At 34.9% G+C, this 25,713-nt stretch overlaps 2 protein-coding genes and 1 long non-coding RNA gene across 9 annotated transcripts; 2 read left to right on the top strand and 1 right to left on the bottom strand.

Moving 5' to 3' along the window:
* Nucleotides 1-1,766: 1,766 nt before the first annotated feature.
* Nucleotides 1,767-7,232, top strand: LOC111480701 (sm-like protein LSM4). 3 transcript variants are annotated; one of them, XM_023125874.1, is made up of 8 exons: nt 1,768-1,926; nt 2,067-2,109; nt 2,318-2,359; nt 2,688-2,786; nt 2,896-2,973; nt 6,172-6,211; nt 6,548-6,712; nt 6,952-7,232. In XM_023125874.1, the coding sequence occupies exons 2-8, from the start codon at nt 2,107-2,109 to the stop codon at nt 6,972-6,974; spliced, it is 450 nt and encodes a 149-aa protein (XP_022981642.1). In that variant the 5' UTR covers nt 1,768-1,926; nt 2,067-2,106; the 3' UTR covers nt 6,975-7,232. The 3 variants fall into 3 exon arrangements, with proteins under 3 accessions (XP_022981644.1, XP_022981642.1, XP_022981643.1); XM_023125875.1 differs by having other exon boundaries at nt 1,789-1,926; nt 2,010-2,109; XM_023125876.1 differs by lacking the exon at nt 2,896-2,973 and having other exon boundaries at nt 1,767-1,926.
* Nucleotides 7,233-13,448: 6,216 nt separating this feature from the next.
* On the top strand, nt 13,449-14,189 carry LOC111480730. Its single transcript, XR_002717904.1, has 2 exons — nt 13,449-13,872; nt 13,948-14,189. It is a non-coding gene; the product is annotated as an uncharacterized LOC111480730 (long non-coding RNA).
* A 1,051-nt stretch (nt 14,190-15,240) lies between these two features.
* On the bottom strand, nt 15,241-25,291 carry LOC111480599 (hydroxypyruvate reductase). 5 transcript variants are annotated; one of them, XM_023125734.1, is made up of 11 exons: nt 25,137-25,291; nt 24,212-24,348; nt 22,273-22,400; nt 21,059-21,203; nt 20,836-20,963; nt 18,220-18,291; nt 17,238-17,355; nt 17,058-17,164; nt 16,630-16,671; nt 16,309-16,521; nt 15,241-15,566 (listed from the first exon to the last, which is right to left on the bottom strand). In XM_023125734.1, the coding sequence occupies exons 2-11, from the start codon at nt 24,309-24,311 to the stop codon at nt 15,498-15,500; spliced, it is 1,122 nt and encodes a 373-aa protein (XP_022981502.1). In that variant the 5' UTR covers nt 24,312-24,348; nt 25,137-25,291; the 3' UTR covers nt 15,241-15,497. The 5 variants fall into 5 exon arrangements, with proteins under 5 accessions (XP_022981502.1, XP_022981503.1, XP_022981501.1 ...); XM_023125735.1 differs by having other exon boundaries at nt 24,212-24,266; nt 25,137-25,289; XM_023125733.1 differs by lacking the exon at nt 25,137-25,291 and adding an exon at nt 24,692-24,732.
* Nucleotides 25,292-25,713: the final 422 nt, after the last annotated feature.

The following is a 25,713-nucleotide window of genomic DNA, read 5'->3' as shown; positions in this document are numbered from 1 at the left end:
TATTAGTAAAAATGGAGATGGACCCCATGATGTGTGTGTTTTTCACACTTTACATTTTCTTCTACTCGAACCTGTGACTTGTGTTAGGTCTACACTCTAACCACTTGAGCTATTCAACTTATTTGTTAATAAGTTAGCTCCTCCGCAATGATATACACTGATGGCTTCAACTTGGCTTTGATACCACTTGTTGTTTTTCAATAATCAGCCAGAGAAATCGTCTACGGGAGGTGGTTGGAAGAAAAATAAAATGCGTAAAATAAAAGAGAGAGAATGACTGAAATTTTGACTGCGCTCAAAATGAGGTTATTCAATATTCTGAACAGATTTCCTATTTAAATATAAACTATCTCAAAAATGGCTTGAGAGTGGCCAACTAAATCTGTGACACTCCCTACCAAATTGCGGGAAAAACTGAAAAACTCAGGTTTTATCTAACAACTCTCCATCCATTCACTATTCTGGTGCGGATTTCTCATTTTCCATTAGTGTTATCCCTCCTTTCTTAGGAACACATTGAATAGGACTAACACAACGATTGTTTCCAATTGGATATATTATTCTAGCATCCAGCCATTTGTTAATCTCTTTTCTAACAACCTCTTTCATAATAGGATTTAATCGTCTTTCTTGCTCAATGGATTTAAATTGTACTTCATCCAATTGTATCTTATGCATGCATAGTGAAAGACTAATACCCTTTATATCCTCCAATATCCAACCTATCATCCCTTGTACTTCCTCAATATTTTTAGGAGCACATCCTATTAGCTGATGATAATGTTGCTAAGATGATGATAGGTAGTTTCTCTTTGTCACCTAAATATATTTAAAGTTAGAAGATAGTGGTTTCAAGTCCAACTGCAATGCTTCCTAGAAAGTTGGCGTCATCAATACATTTTATATGTATATGCAAGACATGTGATACTTACTAGAGGTTGTAGAAATGGTTGTTAGTCTCATGAGATACAATAACATGGGTCATGACTGGCGGGACCTAATTTTTTATGATTATTCATTATACTCTATTCTTTTCTTTCTAGTTAGAATACTTATCTACACATGATCCGCATACATGCAAATAGACCTACTAGATGGGCTTGTTAATGTACCTATTAGGGCTGATTAAGGGCTAGCACACGCTCACGACTGCCAAAAATCAAATAAAATGAAAACAATGCGAATAATATTAATAAACAACTAACCACTAAATTTATATAGCTAAACAAGTTGAATATAAATTTTAATTTTATTTAAAAAACATATGAAAAACAAAAATTAGTATAATATAATTTTTTGTTAATAAAATAATTGATTAAATAAGTTACCTACTTAAAAATATGATTAATAATGAGATTACTTGAGAAAAAAATTTGAGATTAGTTTAAATAATTAAATTTTACCTATTAAATCCATTCATTTTTGAAATAGATGTTAATAAAAGTATCGATATCTAGAATGTTAATAAATAATAATTTTTTAAAACTCGATCGAAATTAACAAACTACGTCTTTTCCCCATTCTAGTGAATTAAAATTTATGGTTTATTTATAATATATAGGTAATAATTTTTTTGTACTATAAAAAATTGTTGATTGTTAAACTAATAAAATAAAATAAAAAGGTTGATTATTCCGGCCATTATTGTCTAAGCAGCAGCAGTCGTCGGCCCAATAAAAGCCCAAATCGGAAGAACCGAACCGATCGAAGTGGTTGAAGATCGGTTTTCTTCGGTTTTAAATTGGTTCGGTTGTCTTCGAAGCCGAGAACATTATTGACTGTACCGGGACATTAAATTTAAACCTATTTTCAAAGTTCTTCCTTCGAATCCTGCCCAAACACCCATCGCGGGCACTTTTGAAACCATTCGAGAATTTTCTACTGCACTCCAAGAAGTTGGTTCTCTTCGGATCGGGGGCTCTGGAGGTTTGTGATTCTGTTTTTCTCTGTTCACTTCATTGGTTTATCGGTCAATGTTCCATTATATGATTCTGTTTATTCCAATGTAGGATCGTTCGGATGATTTAAATTCTTTTAGGGTTTTTTTTTTTCTTCTTTCCCTTCAGGTTGTTTCTGCTTCTACGAGTCTGCTCCATATTCTTGAAGATGGTATGTGTTCTGTTTTTCTTTTTGGTCCACTTGTGTTTTGAACACAGTTTCTAACTTTTGATGGTTGTAACTTATGAGCGTGTATTTATTCACTCAATGCCTCGGATCAATTGAATTGATTCCTTCAAATGCTTCGTCGTTATTTGTTTTGTTCGTTCTTTTCTCTTTTTGGATGAACTCTGAAAGAGTTTTTTTTTCCACTTCTCAGCTTCCACTTTCGCTCCTAAAGACTGCTCAAGGGCATCCAATGGTAAGGGCCGCATTTCAATTTTCTTATTTGAATCTTTAAGTATACGGGTAGAGACAGACTCACATTTTATTGTCAATGAACTTTACAAATTTTATATCGAGATAGATGGCACCATAAGTTTTGAACCCTCCATTCCCCGGAGCTCCAATTATGATTATCACTATTAATATTTTCACGTGCCTAAAATGCCACTGTGCGAATTCATTTTAGTTGTAACTTGTAAGGCTGTGCTTTGTCTGTGCGGTTGCGGCTGCTATGCCAATAACTTTCATCTTAGGAATTTGTTTGTGAATGTATTTTATGAATGTGTAATTTCTGTGTTGAACAGTTGGTGGAACTGAAAAATGGTGAGACGTACAACGGCCATTTGGTTAATTGTGATACGTGGATGAACATTCATCTCCGGGAAGTCATCTGCACTTCTAAAGTAAATGCACTTTTATTTTAGGGATGAATTTTGCTCTTTTACATTTGTGTTTATTTCTTTTTCTTGATGGTTGTTTGTGCTGACTAAGTTTTATAATTATCAAATTTAGGATGGTGACCGGTTTTGGCGAATGCCTGAATGTTATATCCGTGGTAATACAATCAAGTATTTGCGAGTTCCTGATGAGGTAATCATGGAAGCTGTTTCCATTTTTTAACGTTTAATTATGACTTTTGAGGTTTCGGGAGGACCAATTATATATATGCTTTTAGAACAAAAAACCCTTTTCCTTTAAGATTTAGTTCTTTGCCCATTTCTGTCACATGCTTGCCAGCCACATCTCATTTTCATTTCTGGTTTCTAATATTATTTCCTCTCTTCTTTTCCTATTACAACTTTTGTGTTCAATTATTTATTTATTATTGTTATTATTATTTTTTTTTTGGTGGCTAGAAACAATTTCATTGATGTATGAGATTACAAATAGTGAGGAAGAGAAAGCCCCAAACCAAAAGAGTTACACAAGACTTCTCAAATGGGTCAAAAGTATAGAAAAGCTAGAGTAAAACATAGAGTTCAACTTACACCAAGTAATAGTAAGGTAAACAACACTATCAAAGAAAGTCAAGTAATCGTTTTCCTTTGTACTGAAGGTCCTATTGTTTCTAACCAACCACTAAAAAGCACAAACAAAAGTCTTCCAAAGAAACTCCTTACCCTTGAAGGGATGGCCCAAAAAGAGGATGTTGAGGAGAGAGTAAGGACCATTGGAGAGCACCACCAACCAGCTAAATGTAAGTTGAATGTCAATCCTGAAGCTTTGAGTAAAGAGTAGTGATTAAATAAGTGAGATTGATTTTCCATACTGCTCTTGCTAAGGATGCTCTGCGACTAGGAGAGATGGCCATGTAAGGAAGATGCCTCTAAAGGCTATCATGAGTGTTAAGGCTATCATGAGTGTTTATACCCTTGTGTGATAGCTCCCAAGTGATGAATTTTACCTTCTTTGGGTATTCATCATGCCGAATCACTTCGTAAAAAGATGGGAGGAACTAACAGCTGAGAGGTCAAGGGTTTTAATTTTAAGCAAGAATTTGACAGAAAAATCACCATTAGCCTTGTGTGGTCGAACTCAATCATCACCATCAAAACTCAAACTAAAGTTGGAGAAGAGGAGGCTTAGGTTAGCCCATTATGTGATTGAATCATCCTTCAGTAATCTTCTGAAATCCTAGCCCCAAAGAGCTATATATTCATGCCACATATCTTTGACTGAAACTGTCTTCTTATTAGTAACCCGAAAGAGCTTGGGAAAATAAAGATCCGAGGTCTATTACACAACCAGGAATCATTCCAAAAATCAATGGATAACCCATTTCCCACTGTGGACCAAATATAGCCATGAATTAATATTTCTCCTTTTTGTAGTGCCAAAGCCACTTGGCTAGAGAGCACGGCTTTATCTTTGATATAATGGAGGCCCAAACCGCTTTTTCAATGAGGAGAAGAACTGTTTCCCATTTAATTGTTTGTGGTTCACCAGTGGAGCCTTTTCCAAAAGAAATTCCTGAATAGTTCAATCAATTTAGCAACCTTTGTGGGAAATTTTCGAAGGGTGTGGTAGTAAATAGGAAGGTTGGTTAGAATGGCTTGGACGAGAGTTAATCTTCTTCCCTTTGATACATTTGCTCTTTATGAGTCAGATAAACTTTATCCGAAGCTCTTCTCACTACAAGATATCTGTTGATATTGTAATACTTTGTTCGCATGTAATTGTTTCTTGGTTTCTTTTATTTCTTGTTTTTTTTTTTTTTTTTTTTTTTTCTTTTTCAGGAAGTTGAGAGTCCAAGAAACCTGGAGGCCTTGAAATAGAAGCTCCCACATTTTCCTGCTTGAAAATCAATGAAAAAGTAAATGGTTAATATTTTCTTGTCCTTGAAAATAGAGACAAAGGTCTNTTTTTTTTTTTTTTTTTTTTTTTTTTTTTTTTTTTTTTTTTTTTTTTTTTTTTTTTTTTTTTTTTTCTCTTTTCACTCCTTTATGGAGCTTGTATCATTTGAACCTTAGTCTCTCTTAATTTTTTCAATGAACAATTTTGTTTATTGTTAAAAAAAAGAAGAAATTATAGAGCTTGATGTGATAACATTTATTTTTTATTTCTTTTCATTCATCCACTAGCTCATTAGCAGTGTATGATGCATCAAGATTTTGGCGAACTAAAGTAAAAGCTGATTGATAGTTTTAATTGCGGGTTCTTCCCAAGTCTTTCCGAGGGAACTTTAGAAATGAGAATACCTTGTAAAGGCTAAAGTAAGGCAGGTTTGTCTATTGTCATTGACTGTAGGTGAGTCCACTCTCTTAGGGATGAGACAAATGGCGATCTCATTTAAGGAGGCGTTGTTAATTCCATCCTTAAAATGTCTTGGAACACACCTCATGACGTCACCTTTAAGGATGTTCAATTTTTTTAAAAAATAATTCAGCAGTGAAACCATTGGGACCGGGAGATTTGTTAGTGCCCAAATAAAAAACAGCATGTTTTATTTCTTCCTCAGTAAAGTCTGCTTCCAATTGGGATGCATGTGTAGCTAAAATAGGGTCCCCATTGAGTAAGTTGAGGGAGGGAACGATTGCCTGTGCATCTTCCAATTGTTTTTTCAATGAAATAATTATTTGTTCAATTTTTCACCATCTGTTAGGCAGCTTCGGTTCTGTTCAGAAAGATACTCTGTTATAGTACTTTTTCTTCTTTTTGAATTCATGATACGGTGAATGAAAGAGAGTTCATATCACCATCTTTCAAAGTCTTCTTTTTGGCGGTGAAATAGTGCAACTGTCCTTTCATAGAAATCCTTTGGATTTTGTAGTTAGGGAGCATGTCACCTGACTCCTCCATACTGTCAACAATGGAAATCTCAGATACAACTTGGTTTTTTTCGGCTGTTAAACAGCCGTAAGAGTCATGATTCTTATCCTTTAGAATAACCTTTAGACCTTTAAGTTTTTTCATAAAACCAGGGACCAGCCATCCTCAAAGAGGGGTGTTAATTCACCAATATTCCAATGAAGGTAGAAAAGTATACAATGATGATGCATCCACCTATTTTCAAAATGGAAGGGGTGTACTCCAATTTGTGATAATTTTTAACTTTTTTAATTTGATTTTACCCTTCGTCATCCACCAATTCAGTTACTTGTTAAAACTGTTCTTTTTCTGATTATAGAAGTTATCATTCCCATCATTTTACTCGTCATAACCATTGCAAAGTTTTTGTGCAAACTGTTGCAATATTTGCTAGCTCAAATATCTTCCTCATCCATACACACATGCACAAGCATGCACACGTAAAACATTCTCATTCACTAATTTTGTATTGTTTCCCAGGTTATTGATAAAGTACAGGAAGAAACCAAAACTCGTGCAGGTATGGTGTCAAAGCATTTTATGATATAATCAATTGGAGTAAAATATATTTTGCTTATAGGGAACTGTAAAATAAATTTCATTGATTATTCATCTGGCCTTACTAAAATTTTTGACAAAATCCATGTACTAAAAGATGGACATTTGATAACACTCCATAAAACACCAAAGACATTTGCTGACGTTTTGATGTATTTTTCTCTTGATAATCCGTACACATCAAATGAGTAAATAAACAACGCCATTAAGATTTAGATTCAATTCTCTTTTGCCCTTGATTTTGACAAGTTATAGCTTTTGTATTAAGGAAACTGATGCTTGGTCACTGAATTTTCAGATAGGAAACCTCCGGGTGTGGGACGTGGAAGAGGAAGAGGGCGTGAGGATGGTCCTGGTGGAAGACCAGCAAAAGGAATGGGGCGAGGCTTTGATGATGGTGCTAAAGCTGCTTCTGGAGGACGTGGAAAGGGTGGCCCTGGTGGAAAACCGGGTGCCAACAGAGGTAAATTCAACTGAATCATTATTATTTATGGAACATAAATTTGTTGTTTTAGCTTGCATTGCGTAAGAATTCTGTTTTTACCGTCTGCCTTGTAAAATCTACTTATACCTTAACCATGTTGGAGTTTTAAAAACTACCAGCGTTTTTTAGTTTTTAAAAACTCATCTACGGTTTCAAAATGGAATTTGAGAGTAGATACAAACAGTAATGCCATGCTCGTGTTTTTTTTTTTGATATAGTTGGAGGCAGAGGCCGAGGGTGATCTGAGCGCCCATATGGATAACAGATGAGATGGACTAACTACATATGCAAGCCCTGCCCCATTTTCTGGTCAGTGGCCGTGTGTTTTTCATTTTTTATGCATTTTCTCTTGGTTTGGATTCTGAAGTGAATATTTATGCGAGCTTAGTCCGCCCTCTACCGAAGTTGTACACGAGATGACTGGTTTTATTGGTGTAATTGAATGCAAATTGGTTCATGGAATTGTTATGCAGCAGATGATCTCATGTTTCCAGATGTTTCTGAGGGGGTTGGAGGCTACATGTCATAAATTTAGCTTCACTCAACATTTGAAAGTAACTGAAACTTCATCGAACAAAGTTTAAAAGATATACAAAATGGCCACTAACAACTACTAATTACAAAAACGGCCGTAATCTTAAAGAATGATATGCCAAGTTGGTGGTTAGCTGATTGCCCACAAGGAGTTAAACAATTGAAAGGTATTACTATAGAGGTCTTTATTTTTAATTACTTCAAAATGTTCAAAACATAATTGGGATTGACATGATAAAAAATGTGCATGCTTGTGATATGAGTAGATAAATATTGATGGTCGGGGGTAGAAAGATGATAGGAAGATTTGGGTGGAGGGCTTTGGGTGTCATCAAAGAGTGAAAAATCCAAATGTCTAGTGATAACATCCAATCGCCAATGGTGGAGTTATCAATTGAGATGTTCACTATAACCCCTCCCCCCCCATTTGAGGTGGTCTCTGGAGAGTCTTGGCTTAACAGGGTAAATGGACATCTCTAGTTGTTAGTCTTACACAACTATGCTCAAACTATGCTCAAAGAATGACCTACAAAAGAACCTTTAGAAATTAAAAAAGGATTGGTGGGTACATCTGTTTGTGAGCCGGGTGGCTTTAAATGAGAAAGAGTGGAGTGACTTTGAGTGAAAAATTGTGAGAGTAAGCATCAAACGTGGGTTTAAGTGAGAGAATTAGAGTTATCCGCCAGACACAGCAATGAATTGGTATGTAGTTGTTAAACTCTTTTTGTATGTAATTGTTATGGAAAAAAAACTCAAATAATTATTTTTTTTAAAAGAGATAACATGTGTAAGTTAAAAATGTCGATGTAAAACAATCCTAATTAGATGGGAGACTTGTAGGTCTCTTATAAATCAATCCTAACTTGTAGCTGTCGAGGCTAACGGAGGTAGCCTTTGTTGGGTCCTAACCACTCTAACCCAAAATTATCTCATGTTTAGATCCTATATGGGCTTATTGTTTCACTTAGTCTAGCTTCGGTAGGCTCTCAAAATGCGTATGCTCCTCACGGTTTAGTAGGGGATCTTTTGAGTGAATTGGTTAGCTCTTTACTTGTATGTAATCACGTAATCAGGATCGGTGAGGCGTGACCTCTTTCTAGTTCATATTAGATCTTTATACCCTAAAATTTAGTAATTAATAATTTAATTTTAATAATAATTTTGATTATTTTACTTACCATTTAACATTATTTATTGTATAAAAAGAAAACTGTGATTATTAATGTAATATTGAATAGTTTGTAATTTACATACGTGAGAATCATTTCACAAAATAATCTAAAGGATCTATAACATATGATAAGGCCGATGTGCTTATCCTAGTAACATCACATCAATGATGCGACTTACTTTATAATTGTAACAAATGATTTGATCCAAGTCCTTCCTATGAAGATATTTGAGTGGAAGTATCCTATACCATAAGATTGTATAAGATCGAACCACCAAATATTTAATATCTTCATAAATTCATTCATCGAGAAAATTAATAATTTATAGAATGATCATATATGACTCTTACTTGTGAGAACTTGTCTTTTGATTTATATGAGCAAAAGTGATTTTTATAGTCAATCAATAAGCCTACCATCTTGAGGACCTGACCAATTAGGGAATCCGAGACATAAATTTATGAGATAGAATTCATTCATTCCCAAATAGATGCAAGTAGATGAGTAGTTCCTTTAAATGATGATTTCAAAACTTGACAATGAGGCCCCTACTCTCTCATTTGTTTGATTGGGACTTTATGACACCCGAGTAAAGGAGGGGTACATGAATGAGCTAAGACCACATCCGAATGCGAGTGATCCTAAGGATAGAATGACTAAGAAAGACTTAAAAGAAATGAAAGTTACTACTTATAACAACAAGGTACACCTTTCTTTTCAGTAGTCTAATCATAGAATTTCTATGGTTAAACGTGTTTTACTTGGACTTCAACCAGATTAAAGACTCATAATAACTTTCTCCATGGTAAATTTGCTTCACCTTTAGTTTTGTACCTAAGTCGAAGAGGGAAAGACGCAGACTTGTTTCTACCTTCCTTGAGCCTCAAATGACTCCAAATACTGAGAATTTTAAACCTTACGTCATCCCTCCTTACTTCGTTAATACGGGTTGGAATTGATCTAGAAAACTTAATGTCTCATCTTTCACTAAATTAAAAAAAGAAAAAAAAAAAAGGGGAGAATTTGCTTTGTATGGAAATTTGAATAGTATAGTTTGTATGTTTGATTTAGGACTTCTACTACCTAATTATGACTATGATGGTTATGTTTCAACAATTGGGATTAGAATGAAGGACATATCGAAGACGACTTTTCAGAACCGTTGTAGCCATGACGAGTTCATTGTTATGTTCTTTGGTCTAACCAATGCCTCTAAAGTATTTATAGAGTTGATAAACTAGAGTGTTGGAGGACTTTCTTGAATCACAAGCATCACCTAAGAAAAATCTTATTGGTGCTCAGAGTACACCAAGTGTACATCAAATTCTAAAAGTGTGAGTTGCGGCTTTATGGAGTGGCTTTTCTAGACACGTGGTATTGGGTAAGGGAATTATAATAGACCCAGTTAAAATAAAAGGTAATAATGAGATGGCCCGGGTCAACCTGATTAAATTCTTTTTTATTCCTAAAAATATACTTGAAGGAAAATTTGGAGCCATTTGGTACTGAAAGCTCGAGAATTGAGGACTAAAATGTCAACTATAAGATAAGTATCTATTTAGAACTTTTCTTAAGTTTTACTTATAAATCATTTGGATTATAATATGAACCTTATTTCAAGTAATACCTTAAGAATTAGGCAAGAATTAAGCCAAGAATCACAAATTAAAGACCTAAATGAGTGTTTTGCTCAAGATTTAAGTAATGTTAAAATAACCCACTAAATGAACTTTGCTGTTTAGTAACTTTTACTAAGGGGCTTAAGATGACATAATAATATGTATAAAGTTTGATGGTCATTGGAGTTTGTTTAGGTGCTAAACTAAAGATAAGTGCAAAATGACCAAAATACCTCTACATGCCGAAGTGTTGGTCATGAACCAAATGAACTCCAAATAACCTAAATTTTTATATATGGTCTTTAGGATATAAGAGGTTAGACAAGGTTTCAAAGTCACTAGAGTACATTTAGGAGATAAACCAAGAGTGGAGGGTAAAATGAACAAATGTCCCATAGAATAATAATATTAAGCTATTTCTAGGTCCAAATAATCTCCAAATGACTTAAGATTTTAAGTAAGAGTTACGTATAAGAACACGAAAGTTTACCAAGACTCATGCACTGATGTTACAACAATAAGAACTTGTTTGGGGTATGAACCAAAACTCAAGAAGTAAAAGATAAAAATATCCTTAATGTCCTCCTTGTAAGAATTCATGAAGATTCCTATGAACTACAAGAGTTATGTTATGACAAGTATGATGCTATGACTAGTTTAAGCTAATAAGGATGATATGCTTACTTTAGGGTCGTGAATTCTAAGCATGCCATGAAGTTAGAGGGTGTTAAGTATGCATTACCTTAGGGTTAGCCCATGACGATATGTCAGGCTTACTACCCTAAGGACACGAGCAAGACAAGAACATTACACACCCCGTGCTCTAAAGTTACCATGACCTCAAAGAATGCAAATGTAATACTCTAATCATCCCCAATGTGACCCTTAAATCTCTCACCATGCAGTGTATCATGATATCCATGTTTTTCCTCATCTAGATGGGATACTCTATGTCACAACCACACTATGAAGAGAGTAGGTTGTGACCCTCACGCCATGACAAGTAAAGTGGCGTCCCTCAAGAGATGCCCATCCGGCTATATGCGAGCCAATATAGAAGAGTGTCATGATGCGATCGAGGAGGACGATGCATCATCCAACACACCATCACGCAAAGTGGGCATTGAAGACATGTTGAGACATAAGCAAGACAGAGACATTAGAATAGACATGAAGAGCAAAGATAGGCTTGTTGAAAGGCCGGGTAGGGCCCCGGGCCTTAACCTCAAAAGTTGAGGTTTCAGAAGGAATTTGGGCATGCGGTTCGGGAGGTCCATATGAAATATGATTGCTCGACAAGTTTGGTGTCAATCGGACATCGGACGGACAATGCACGACACCGTATGGCAACTCATCAAAATCATGTCTACACCTGGTAGAATGAAAATGGCTCAAAATGTACAATAGGGGTACCATGGTGTCAGCTCTCCACCACCCCTGGGCCCTGTGGCCTAAGTGAACTACCCTGTGGCCTAAGTGAACTACCCTGTGGCACATACGTGTGTCACAGTGTGGGCGAGCGTGCCGAGACGAGTGTCTCGGGCGACTTCCTTTAAAATGAATTTTTGAAGGACAGTACTGGACGACACGAGTGTGCCGGTATTGCGCCCTAGCCCGCGTATTGGAGGTTGCTACATACACCCGCTATCCGGTATGGTATCTGTAAATGACTCAGCATGGACATAGGAGGACTTATGCCTCGATAGAACTCGGATGGATGGATGTTCGAGAAGTCCTGATGAGATGAACGACACGCGGGCCCATTCTCGATGGCATGACCGAATGAGTTATGATGGCCGCTCGGGATGACGTCAAGACATATGGACCCTGTCGATGGGGATCGAGATGGCAAGATGAGATGCGACGTTGTATTGAGAGACCTTGGCCCGAGTAGAGGCCAAGTCGAGCCGAACGAGTTGGCCTAGCGTAGAGATAAGTCGGATGTGTCGTAGACGATTGAACATGCATGCACAGGCGGCATGTGTGGTTGAACAAGCTTGGATTCCGCACAAGCGATGTTCAATTGGCGAAGACAAACCTCGCCTAAGGTTCGATGAAGCCACAAAGTCGGGGCGAAAAATATATATGGGGCTTAATTCTCCTCAAGACTAGTCGTGAGCGTGTCAAGATCACGACGCCGCACGGTAAAAAATGTAGGACCGTGACACTCTGCACCAGCCTTATTGGGATCATATTTTCCCCATCAAGATGGGATGCCTTGTGCCAGCTTTTGCAAGATGACATGTTTCATGGTTTCCTCACCTAAATTTCTGTGTCTAAATGGGATGACCTTTGTCACAGCCTCACCGAGAGAAAGTAGGTTGTGACCCCCACATGCAAAACAAACAAAAGGCGACCCTTTGTCTATATGAAAAATGAAAGCACACTAAATTTGATGTCAATCGGATACTCAATAAACTATGCACAAGGTTGTATGTTCGTTTGCCAAAATGACGTCTGCTCGAGAAGAATCAGAAATGCCTAAAAATTGTACTATAGGGGGAGGCATGATGTCAGCTCTCCACAACCCAGGCTCTGTGGCCTAAGCAAGCTATCTTATGGCACGTATGTGTGTCACAACGTGGACGAGCATCTCAAGTGTCTTCCTTTGAAAAGAGTCTTTCAAAGATAGTACCTAACGGTGAGTGTGCCAGTGTTGCGCCCCAACCCATGTGTCAAAGGTTGGATTATTCACCCGCTATCTGGAACGTATATTGTAAATGGTTTAGCATGGACATGGGAGACTTTAATGCTCGAGAGAACCCGAATGGATGGATGTTCAGGATGTCTCCATGAGATAATCGTCACATGGGTCAGTTTCCAATGGATGTGTCTGAGCAAGCCAAGATGGCCTATCTGTCTCGAGACATGTGATGACATCACGATGTATGGGTTGTGTTGTTGGGAACTGAGATGATGATGAGATTCGATGTTGTTGTATCGTTGACGATTGAACATGCACGTGTAGGCGACGTGTGTGGCCAGACAAACTTGGATACAGCACAAGTGATGTTCGGTTTGCGAAGGGGAACCTCGCCTCAAATCTGACAAAGCCACATAGTCGGACAAAAAATGTGAATAGGACTTGAGTTCCCCTTTAAGGCTTATCGTGAGCATGTCAAGATCACGATATCGCACGATTAAAAAAATATGATCGTAACACCCTATACCATGTTTATAGGATGTCTACCCACGCCTACATGTGTAGTATTTGAAAGATGAGAATAATTGGAAGTAGTATTAGTGCATAATGGTGTATAGATAGTGGTGTGACAACGACCAAAATAGTGAATGCCTTCCCCACAACACACCCAAACAGCACACTAAATTTCAACATAAAAACCAATGGAGTATTGGTATTGAAGGCACCATAGAAGTGAAGTGCATGTCTTCTGGATTTCCACCTCAAATTTACCTCTCTTTTAGACATTACCCAATGTGCCAAACTTCCATGTCCACCCACAAACCACAAACAACTACTCTTCTTTCTTACTTTTTCAATTTTTTTCTTTACTTTTATGAATATTTGTAGGCCACAAATACTCCCAAACATATCTCTATTTTATTTATTCATTTTTAGTGTATAAACTGATTAAAAAAAACTTATTTTATACTTATTTTAGTGTACAAAGACAAAGGAAAGAAGAAAGTGGGTAAAGATGCAAATCTTTTGATGGAACTAAGGCAAATGGTGTTTTGGTAGCCCTTTAAATGCCTTCTCTTACATTGTTGTTTCATTGTGCAATTCTTTGAGAGATGAAGCTTTGCCTACCTCTCTTTTTCATTCTAACGCTTCATTTTCTCCTATTCTCAGGTATTTGAACTACGTATGTCAATTATATTTGAATTATGCTCACTTTTATTTACGTATAGAACTAAATATGAACAGGAAAGGCGGTGGAAATGAGGGGAGATGGAGGAGGAAGATGCATGACAGTGATTGATCCAAAGGCATGCGACTTGAGGTCTTGCAAGCAACAATGTCTTGAGCATAAAAATGGAAATGGAGTTTGTTTAAGGAACTTCAAAGTGGGTTACCAATGTGTCTGTTACATTAATTGCTTTTTAACTTGATGGAAATGCATTATCAAAGACATACAATCAAAGAACCTTCAGGTTACTTTATATTAATTTCTTTCATAATCTTTTTGAAGGAATTTGAAAAAATAGACCTGATAATGGAAAATTTTAAAAATAGCCCTGAATGTTAGAACTTCAAGAATAGCCCAAAAAATTAAAAATTGCAAAAATAACCTTACAAAGCTTGATCTTATGCACATATCATAACTCCCTTGTTCTCTTGTGAGACATGGATATGTATACTGACATATTTTTCATCATTATCATGGATGGTTTATCAATGTCTTATAGACTTAACATGAATATGTCATAACATTACTTGGGCTAGCATATTAGAAATACATGTCTCACATAATACTCATACAATTACATAATCATAGTAAGCATCACATAATCATAGCATAACATTAAAAAACAACACGTAAATGGATTACAAGTTGGTATGTCTTATTCATACATCAATGAAATGATCCAACCAAGCCCAAAAGCATTTTAACAATAAGTCCACTTACCTTGATGGCCTAAGTCGAAATCACTAAATTTTCTAAGTCGATGTTCATTTGATCCTACTCCTCGAGGTCTAATTCCAAAGTTGATGCTTTCAAGTAGTTTAGGTTTAAAGTAGAGATTTGGTTCGAAATTAACTCCAAACTTTCTTCTTATTCTCTAAATTGGCATTGGCCAAAGATAAGAGAATAATGGTATAGAAGTGGAGAAATAAGGAGATAAATGAGTTGGGATGATGGAAACCAGGAGAAAAGTGGAGGAAATTAGGGGAAGAGGAAATTGGAGGAAGTGGAGATTATATATAAACCTTGTAACTTAAAAATTCTGCATTCTTCTTGCAATCCAGAACTTCATTTCTGTGTAACCCAGTCTCTTACTTTTGTTTCACAAGAATCACAAAATAAAACTACCCTTTCTTACCAACACTTATCAAATTAATATACCCTTATTAGTACACTCACTGAATGTCAACTTAAACGAACCACAAGTACCCTGTTGTTCCTTCATTATCTCGCAACAATCCAGAACCAAACATATAAACTAGAATTCTCTGCAGAACCTGGAAAGCAAAGAAAGACAAGGAAAAAACCACAGAGATGATAACAAAACTCCATTTCTAAGTGACAATGCAAGTCTTTGGCAGGCATTGCGTGATCACAGGGCTAGGAGCTACAGTCACACACAGGCGATCTGTAGCTCCTCCCCAATATCAGTATATGTACATAAACAACATATTTGATAACTTAATGGGAATAAGTTTCAGATCATTTTATTTGTTTTGTAATTAGAAAACAATAATTCTGAGGGACGAGCGTTTCTTTTATTCTAAACTGGCTGTCCAGGTCGAATGGATTAATTGGCAAACTCTATCCCTGTCAAGGGAGATCCAGCATGAAGTTGAAGGGCAACATCCCCTATAACCTGCAGTTCATTGCAGAGACATATCAATTATCTGTTAATTGATTATATGAGTATAACTCAGAAGGCTAATGAGTTGCAAAACCAAGGTTTCCAACAACATTCACCCTTCGTGACAGTATCGTCTTCATAAAAAAAAAAAATAATAATAATAAAATACTGATACAATCCATAAAGTCTTGTAAAAGCCAATAATGAGCTGTCATGGTTACGACCTAATGACTATGAACTTAGAAATATGGTATATAAGAGATCACAACTTGTGTTAGTATCGGATTTTAAGATACCATTATGTGATATTTCACCCATTTCTTAAAACCAAAACCTTGAACTTGAAGCAGTTCACCAAAATATCACATTGAATTCCCATCATAATTAAACGGAACTTACAGGTCTAAATTAATAAAACCATTTCCTCTGATAAAACTTACAAAATCCTAAACAATAAAAGATATATGGGATGTTTTTATGCTATAATATATATTTATTCTAGGATATATCTATAATTTAGTCCTTAATGTTTGAAAAAAATTTCAATTTTGTCTCTAATCTTTTCAACATTTTAGTTTCATTGTTTATATATTGATTTGTTTTTTCAATCAAGTTATCATTGTCACCCAATTAAAATTTATCAGTGACAAACAGAATCAAGTACTACTTCGACTTTATATATTGACTATACGGAAGAGACGATAAACAGAACCAATGTCGCCATGAAATTAAGAAAACAATACCAATAGAATACCTTAGCCATGGACTGATAAGAGTGTTCGGTAACTCCAGCAACATGAGGAGTGATGATCACATTATTGAACTTCAAAATGGGATCATTGGGGTCAAATGGCTCAGTCCAAGCAACATCAATGCCCAAGCCTCCTAAGTGACCAGACTCAAGGGAATGTAAAGTGGACTGGTAATTCAGGAGACCACCTCTAGCAACATTTACCAAAAGTGAACCCTGTAATTGACACTAAATTAAAGCACAAAGCATAGGAAAAAAATATAAAGCAAAAATTCCAACGATATTTTTCAACACTTCATTCAGTTTACTACTAGAACCACAAACCTTTTTCATGGAAGATAAGAATGACTCGTTCACGATGCCGACCTGAAAGTAAAATCAGAAGTCATGTTCAGAGAATAAGTCACAGATGCTTCTGAACGGTAATGACTGAACTAACACTGCTAGAAAATCGACTTTCCAAGAAACTACTTAACTTCTCACAATGGTTTAGTTTAGCAAAACTACAAAATAGAGAACACAAAATTGCAGTAACGAAACTTGAAGAAAATAAAAAGTTTAAGATATTTTTTGAAGTTCAGTGGCATAGTCAACAGAAGGCTTTTAGAATTGTAGCTATGAGTATTCAATCAACAGGGATAGGCAACAAAATTAAGAAGATTGACAATCTATTTTTAGTGATACATAAAACATAATCTGCAATGATCATTGCTGAAGAGGCAAGAAGAAAGTATCCAAGGGGGCAGTCTTACAGTTTCTCTATTAAGACACAAGCAACAAACAACGATGTCTGCAATGCTCGCAAACTTGTGAATATCCTCGTGAGCACCTTTCTCATCAACAAGATCATCACTTGCACCTTTATGAAATGGTATTGACACCAATGAGTAAGAGATTAAACATTAAAAGTATCTTCTGGTCGCTTTTATTACCATTCAACTGGCTAGAATTTTGCGCCCAACTTCGTTTTGTAGCAATAATTCTTACACCAAATGGGCGCAAGCGCTTTGCCAATTCCAGACCAATGTTCCCGAAGCCCATGATGAAAACCTAAAAAGGTAGAAAATTATGTCTCTTAAAAACTGACAAAGAAAATTGTGTCCGAGAATATTAGATCAAACTGTTTAGGCTGCCCTCTGAGAATATTAGATCATTCTTAAAAGTTGTAGTATCCTCTTAACATGTAATTTTTGTTTTCCTTCAAACAAATTCTATGAATAAATATCACTCACTCGGCTTATCAGCTAATTATTTCCCCTATTTTTCCTATTAGGCAGCATTTGAATTTCGCATAGACGATTCTATTGCACAGACCATCACCTATAATTATTTCTAGTAGTTGTGTGCCATCTTGTACGTACATATATTTTGGTTCTGTTTGCTCTTTAACTAGTATGGCTAATATTTTTTACTTGCACTATAATGTTTTGGAGGAGTTATAAATATTCTAGCTACAGAGTAAATGGTTTATTATCGATAAAAACATATGATTAGAATCATTAGAGAATTTGGGAACTAAGTGACATACCTATACAATGTAGTTACAAGTTGGGTTATACAAATTTAAATGAATCAATGTAAGCTTATTTGGAGTATCATTGAGTTTTCCTTCTATTTTTGTGAAGGTGAATTGATGTAAAATTATTAGGAGTATCATTGTGATTATTCCATAATTTAGTTAATGAGTTAGTTTGGGCTACGTAGCCATCAGTCAGCTTGATTAGTTTATTTTGTTGTGTGAATAATCATTGTAACATACTTTCGATATCCTAAACCTAGGCTATAAGTATAAAGACTTTGGTTTCCCAATCGTAACAGCATAAAGGCTCTACCACTGATCATTTTAGATTATTTAGCAAATTTCTGAACTTGTAGCTTCTCTGACTGTGCAAAGAGTGAGAAAGAGAGAGTTACTGTTTTTCCAAGGAGTGTATCCCCAGTTGGCTCTCCAAGCCTTCTTTGGTCAATTGCAATCTGCATCTCTTTCTGAAAATGCATAACATACGGTAAAATATCCATTTGAATTGAACAGAATAATTGTCTATTCTTTCATATTCACAATAGATACAAGGGTGAGACCTTTTTTAAGCAGAAGAAAGACCTAATACATAAAGGGAAAAAATTTACACAAATAATTACAATCTAATCACTGTTAGTAAATATAATTAAAGAAAATATCAAAAACATAAACCAACACTCCCCCTCAAGCTGGTTTGAAGATATCTTCCATTGCAAATTGTCACTTTGGAAGTCCTTTAGTTAACACATCAGCAATTGCTCCGTTGTAGGAAGATACGGAATACATATCACTCCAATATCAATCTTACTGTTGATAAAGTGTTTATCAACTTGGATATGTTTTGTTCTATCATGGAGGATTGGATTGTGAGCTAATTAAGATGGCTTATCACAATAAACACGCATAGACGTCATCTGGAAAAATTTCAATTCTTCCACTTAGTCTTTTTTATCCAAATACCTTCACAAATGTCGTGAGCTGAAAGCTTGAATTCTACGGCAACCTACATCTAACTACGACATTTTGTTTTTTATTTTTTATTTTTTTTTACTTAGTTGGGTAACTAAATATTCCCTCCTACAAAAGAGCAATAACTAGAAGTAGATCGTTATTTTGTGGTGCTGCCTGCCTAATCAACATTTGTGTAAATTTCAACATGTAAGTGATCATGTTGGTTAGAAAGTATGCCCTTTCGGAGTTCCTTGCAAATATCTTAGGATCATGTAAATTGCCTCAAAGTAGCACATGCATGAATTAGCTTTCTATACTAACTATAAAAGTAATATCCTAACGAGTGTGAGATAAGTAAATAAGTATTCCCACAAGTCTTTGGTATCTTTCCTTATCTTTTACCTCTTCCTTCTACACCTAGCAATTTTTAATTTGAATTGATAGGAGTTTATGTTGTCCTACGACCTAGCAAATCTATCTCTTCAAGCAAGTCAATAATATATTTCCTTTGATTAACAAGGATATCTTTTATTGACCTGGAAAATTTCATCCCTAGGAAATACTTCAAAACTCAAGTCTTTGATTTGGATTTCATTCGCTAGTTTTTTCTTCGAACTATTCAATCCAACCCCATCACTACCTCCTATAAGAATGATTTGCTCAACATACAATATTAAAACAACCATCGTGTAATTTCCAGTGTTTATGAAAATGATATGATTGGTTGGATTCTGAAGAAAACCATAGCTTGTAATTGCTTTCCCAGAACGTTCAAACCATGCATAGGAAACTGTTAAGGCTATACAGAGATTTATCTAGCATGCATACTTTTTTGACTCCAAGATCCACTTCAAAACCTGTTGATAAGTTTGCAAATATCTCCTCTTCAAGATCACCATTGAAGAATGCACTTTGACATCGAGCTGATCAAGTGGGCACTCTGAATTAACAACAATAGATAAGTGCACTCTAGCGAATCAATATTAGCAAAAGAAGCAAATGGTTTTTGATAATCAATTTCATAGGTCTTAAGCCTTAAGCAACTAATCTAGCTTTGTAAAGTTCAATGTTGCCGTCATCTTTGCACTTTATATTGAACACTAATCTACACCCTACTGATTACTTATCTTTCAGTAGTTCTACTATATTTCATGTGCAATTTTGTTTAAGAGCATTCATCTCTTCAATAACTACTGAATTCTAATTCGGATAATTTTTTGGTCTCTTGTATATTCCTTGGAATAAATTGGTTGGTTATCTAGAAGGATTTATGATTATCAGAAAGGTAGTATGCAAAAGAATCTTTGTTTGTTCTGAATATGTTTCCAAGGCCTTTTAACTTTCTTCCCCAATCTTTACTCCTCCAGACACACTGTCCACCAAACATACCCAAGGGATTAAAGTTTTCCCCTTTACTATGCTTTGACAGAGCTGAACTTCTTGCCAAATTTTTTACAAAATCCATGAAATCCTTCTAAAGTATATCTCCCCCGTCCTCTCTTATACAAGGATTTCTCCAATCAAAGTATATAATCTTTTTTTTTCTTTTTAATGAAAAACCATACTTCTATAGTGGAAGAGAAAAAATATACAAAGTGTATTGACTAAATAGCTTAAGGTACCTAATCACCACATCTTTTTGATATCAGATGTTCAGGTTGCCCATCCCAGCCAAAACTAATTGGACAGAGATTGAAACCACAAATCTCCCCTTTTCCTCACTTCTAATCCTTCCACCCCGTACTCCACATCGAAAGGATTCCTAAAATACTTGAATTCAACTTTGATGAGCTCTGGTTGGACTTGTCATCATTTATCATTCCCATCTTCAAAATTGGCGCTCATCCGATTCCTCTCTAAATAGCAGACTATAACTATAACTTAGCTTATAACAAAATGAATAAATGAGAAACAGTTTATACAGTTTATTGACATGCTTTGAGAGAAGTTGAGGTTAATGACAAAAATACACGGCTTTTCACATTACACCAAGCAATTCCCCAGACTCTAACTAATAACATCAAGGAGAAGCAAATGTGCGAGGATAAATTTAGTTTTACCTGCCTCCGAAGAAGCCCTAAAATCAGGTATATAGCCATTTCTGCGCATGACATTGCATTTCCAGTTACCCCACTCGGTATCCTGGCAACTTTGATTCCAAACTTTGTGGCAGCATCAATGTCCACACCTTCAATTATTAAGTTCAAAAATATATATTTTTAAAAGGAAAAAAAAAAAAAAAAAAAAAAATACACGTTGAAAAGTAAAGAACATGGTAACAACCTTCAAGGCCAACGCCATACTGCACTATGAGTTTCATCTGGCTTGCGCGAGATATCAAATCAAAATCAAATTTCATCATTTTAGGAATACACATCTGGTAGTTGGTTATAACTTTAGGTACATCCACCATTGGGACGACATCAACCTACAAATTTTAAATAAATGAACCTGATTAACAAAAGATTAGAGCAGCATTCACATATCAACAAATTATAATACATACATCATAATAAATCTAATTATCTCATCATCTAAATGTTGGTGCAACTAGGTCTTTTCTTTTCAATTCTAAAAACTAAAANAAAAAAAAAAAAAAAAAAAAAAAAAAAAAAAAAAAAAAAAAAAAAAAAAAAAAAAAAAAAAAAAAAAAAAAAAAAAAACAGAGGACTTGTAAGAGAATCGATTTGAAAATAGTTCTCATTTTTATAGAACAAACATCTTATGAAAACATTTTTTGAATAACTATTTTAAAAAATAAAAAATTAAGTATTTTCAAATGAACTATTTTAAAAAAAAAAGAAAAAAAAGAAAAAAAAGAAAAAGAAAAAAGAAACAAGCATTTTCCATTAAGAATTTGATAAGTACAAGAGGACCAAAGAGTTGCATTAAGGGTTTCCCATTGGTTCAGATCTCAGAGAGAGAGAAATAGTAATTACACAGATATTTGAATCTTAAGGGCCCACAAAGCCATAAAATTGTATACTCTTCTAAAATAACATATTACCAAAGGCTCAATTACACTTCTTATAAATGAGTTCAAAAATAAAATTAAGAATTAAAATATATATAATTTTAAAAAATAAATAAATAAACATTTTGAAAAATAAAAATAGCTTTTGAAACAAGCCAACATCTTCTTATACAAAGAATAAAAAAAAAAGGTTCAAGAGAAATGTTCAAACACTATAATTACAAGAAAAACTAGAAAGACAAACAAATCATCTACAGAGAGATTTGTAAAAGGTATATATCCAATCTATCTCGAACACTACAATTATCCAAAACAAAATCATCTAAAGAAGGTTACAAAAAACTTACTGCATTGGAGTTCCATTTCTAAAACACTGGAACATCGCTAAAGCTAATAAACTGTTTGAAGAGCAGATTCAAAATCCAAAAATGAGCTTGTTAAATATCGATTGATTTTTACCTCAAGCTCTATTATTCACAAAGAAAGAAAGAAAAAGTATACAATGAAAAATTCTTCAATTTACCTGAATGAACGGATACTTCTGCAAGTATTCTTTAGTATAATTATGAGAACTAGCAAATTGAGACCCACAAAAGAGAACACGGGTTAAACCTTTGCTGCTATCCTCATGTGTTCTTTCCATCTTCCACACTGAGAGAAATGCATTGCACATCCGCTAAAAGTTAATGGATAGAAAAAAACAATCATCATTGTAACTTATAACGCCACACCAAAAGAAACGGAAAGCACAGCAGCAAACTTTATGACTATTAAGCTTCACTGTCTGCAGAAACAGACCACACATGAACATATTAGAGCTAACTGGCTTTTGTCTTTGGGTTTGTTAGTAATTTCCACAATAAAACTACTTCTTTTGTAATTACTCCCGTTTTATGATTCAGACCGGTAGGAGGGCCTTCATGCAACTCCTCAGTGTTTTTGTTATCATTTTTCTCAACAACGACATTAGCTTCATTTAGTATCCACGAAAAAGGGGGGGAAAAGGTTTTCTCTGCACTCTTGTACAAGTCTTTCGTTCCTTAACATATGAAAATTTAAAATTCTTTAATAAATGAAAGCTTCTAAGTGGTGTTCTTTGTCTAAGTTCTTTGACGATTAATTTTTGTTCAAGTGTGATATAATTAAATTTACCATAATCCATCAGTTTAAGCCTTTGGGTTGATTGATGATTTATCATGATATCAGAGCATGAGGTTTTGTGTTCAAATCACTGTAAAAGACATTTACTACTTACTAATATTGATTTCCATTTTTTGAGCCATTTAAAAATTTTCAAACCCACAAGTGAGGAGAGTTGATATAATAAACTTACTCCACTTTAAGCCTTTGGCTCAACTAAAAATCCAACATTCTTCATAGGTTTTCCAAATCATTGGGTACTATGTATTTTCTTACAATTCTTTTCTACAGTTTTTCAATCCAACATTCTTTTAATGACATTTGTACAATTGGAAGGCTTTTTTTTTTTCTTCGTAGGTTTTCCAAATCATTGGGTACTATATATTTTCTTACAATTCTTTTCTACATATTCCATTATGCTTTATTTCCATTTATCAGTCTTCACTTTGCAAACTTTGACTTCTTGTACTCTCTTACAGTTTTTCAATCATTAATGAGGAGTTTTGTTTCTTGTTGAGAACATTGGTTATGGAAAATTAACTATATCAACAATCCAACATTCTTTTAATGACATATGTAACAATTGGAGGGCTTTTTCTTTTTTCTTTATAGGTTTTCCAAATCATTGGGTACTATGTATTTTCTTACATTCTTTTCTACATATTTCATTATGCTTTATTTCCATCTATCGGTCTACACTTCGCAAACTTTGACTACTTGTACTCTTACAGTTTTTCAATCATTAATGAAAGTTTTGTTTCTTGTTAAGAACAACAATATATTAAACCCACTAAAAATTGCATAAAGGAATAAAGAAAAATATAGGGGAGATGAAGAATCCGCGCAAGCCAAAGGGATTTATCAAAAAGGACATCAGTTGGCATAAATTATCAAAATCATCATATGACAACGTAAGTCTTCCGGACAAAGTACACCACTAGAAAAGAAAAATTCAAGTCCCAAAAGTCTTCAAAACTACTACGTCTATCTTTGACCAATTTCTATGTCAACCTTGATAGTATTGATATGTTTAAGAATTTCTTTCACAATTCATGTGCACGTAACATTTTTTCTAAAATATAACCATGAGAACAATCCAAAGCCTCCATAAACCGAAACTGGTTAATCATCCCCAACATATTCATTCCAGAACATCATGAATGTGTTGAAGTTTTGACTGTGACAATGATCTAAAGCTCTAATTTAAACCAAAAATTAAATTCTTTTCTAATTGATATGGGATTTTATATTTCGCATGTTCTTCATGAGCTAATCCACATTGTGTTGAGACCTACAGAAATAACTTTACTTGAGTGACTTACAATTACAAGCTCCCCACACGCTCTGATGATGGAGGCGAACATTGTCCTTGAAAGACTGTAAAGAAAGTGTACCAGAATACCTGGTGAGAGTTGTGAACATTCCAGTTGAAAGTTGAGCAAAACAATCTAACGAAGACCTGTTGATTTATGGGAGGATATGTTAAACTATCAATTTCCATCCTATCTTGTTTTTTAGAAACTGATTTCCATTAACTCATATGAAATTACAAAAGACAAGGTGTAACGGCCCAAACCCACCGCTAGCAGATATTGTCCTCTTTGGACTTTCCCTTTCGGGCTTCCCCTCAAGGCTTTAAAACGCGTTTGCTAGGGAAAGGTTTCCACACTCTTATAAGAGGTTTCGTTCTCCTCCCCAACCAATGTGGGATTCTCACACAAGGCCAATACCAATGTGGAATTTTTGTTGATAAATATGAGGCTAGTAAGGGAAGATCCAGGTGATGCCATTGCTGTAAATACCTAGGTTTATAAGCTGGTGTGGGCATTAAAAGTAATGTTATTCATTTGAGTTTTGCAGCTGTTTGCGATGTTTTTCTGTTTGTTTGCCAAGCTTTCGGTTCGTCTTCTGCTTCAACTGATGTGATTGCTAAACTAGAAGATGTTAACGATGATCTAATAGATCATTTTTAAAATATGGAGCTGAAGACCTAGTTATTTTAGCTTTTGTAAAGTCTTTAAGATGGTGTAGTGTTTGTTCTAGAAACTAAAAGGAACATTCAACTGACTGCTACCATCTTCTCAAAGAAAATACATTCATAGGAGATGAAATTATGCGAAAACATAACAGCAATTCACCAAATCTCTACTGACATGTATACTAAATGCTGCAAGATGAATGAGATAGAAATGAGATTTAAAAAGGAAATTGGGAATAAAGAGGGAATTGAAGAAAATCGGTGCGTACCAGATGCGAGGCTGATTCTCTTTTGCTTCCAATCAAGAACAGTCCGGCTCCTGTGTTTTCGTATCCTCCTTTAATCTGTCTATGAAATACGACTTTCCAAACGGTGGAAGGATATTTCAGGTGATTCGATATTAGAATTCGAACAGAAAAAAGAAGTGGGGGAGAGAGTAAGAAGTTTCGAAAATTAAAAACCCACTTTTAAATTAAACACAAGAATTGCTAAAAAAAAAATCAAATTCCAATATTTATATCAAATTTTGTTTTTCTTAAATTCAGCTCGTGCAAATCATAGGGGTTGAATTGGGTTAGTACTTCCAAAAAGGTTGGGTTATTTTTCTTAGAACCCGAATTAACTGGTTCGATTTTGAGTTCATAGGATAAAAACCTCCGATTCCCCCGAACCAAACAAAAATACAAATGTTTAGCATACTCATGGATCCGTTAGGATGGTAATTCATACTTACTAAAACTAAAGTACGATTTGAAATAGAGTAAAATATATTGGCTAAACAAAACCCTAAAATATAGGAAGCAATCAAAATAAAATTTGAAGAAACAAAACAAAAAAAAAAAAAAA

The sequence above is a fragment of the Cucurbita maxima genome, unplaced genomic scaffold (assembly GCF_002738345.1).
Source record: "Cucurbita maxima cultivar Rimu unplaced genomic scaffold, Cmax_1.0 Cma_Scf00006, whole genome shotgun sequence".
Taxonomy (NCBI): domain Eukaryota; kingdom Viridiplantae; phylum Streptophyta; class Magnoliopsida; order Cucurbitales; family Cucurbitaceae; genus Cucurbita; species Cucurbita maxima.
Note: the sequence above shows the minus strand (reverse complement) of the source record. Positions and strands in the feature narration are given on the sequence as shown.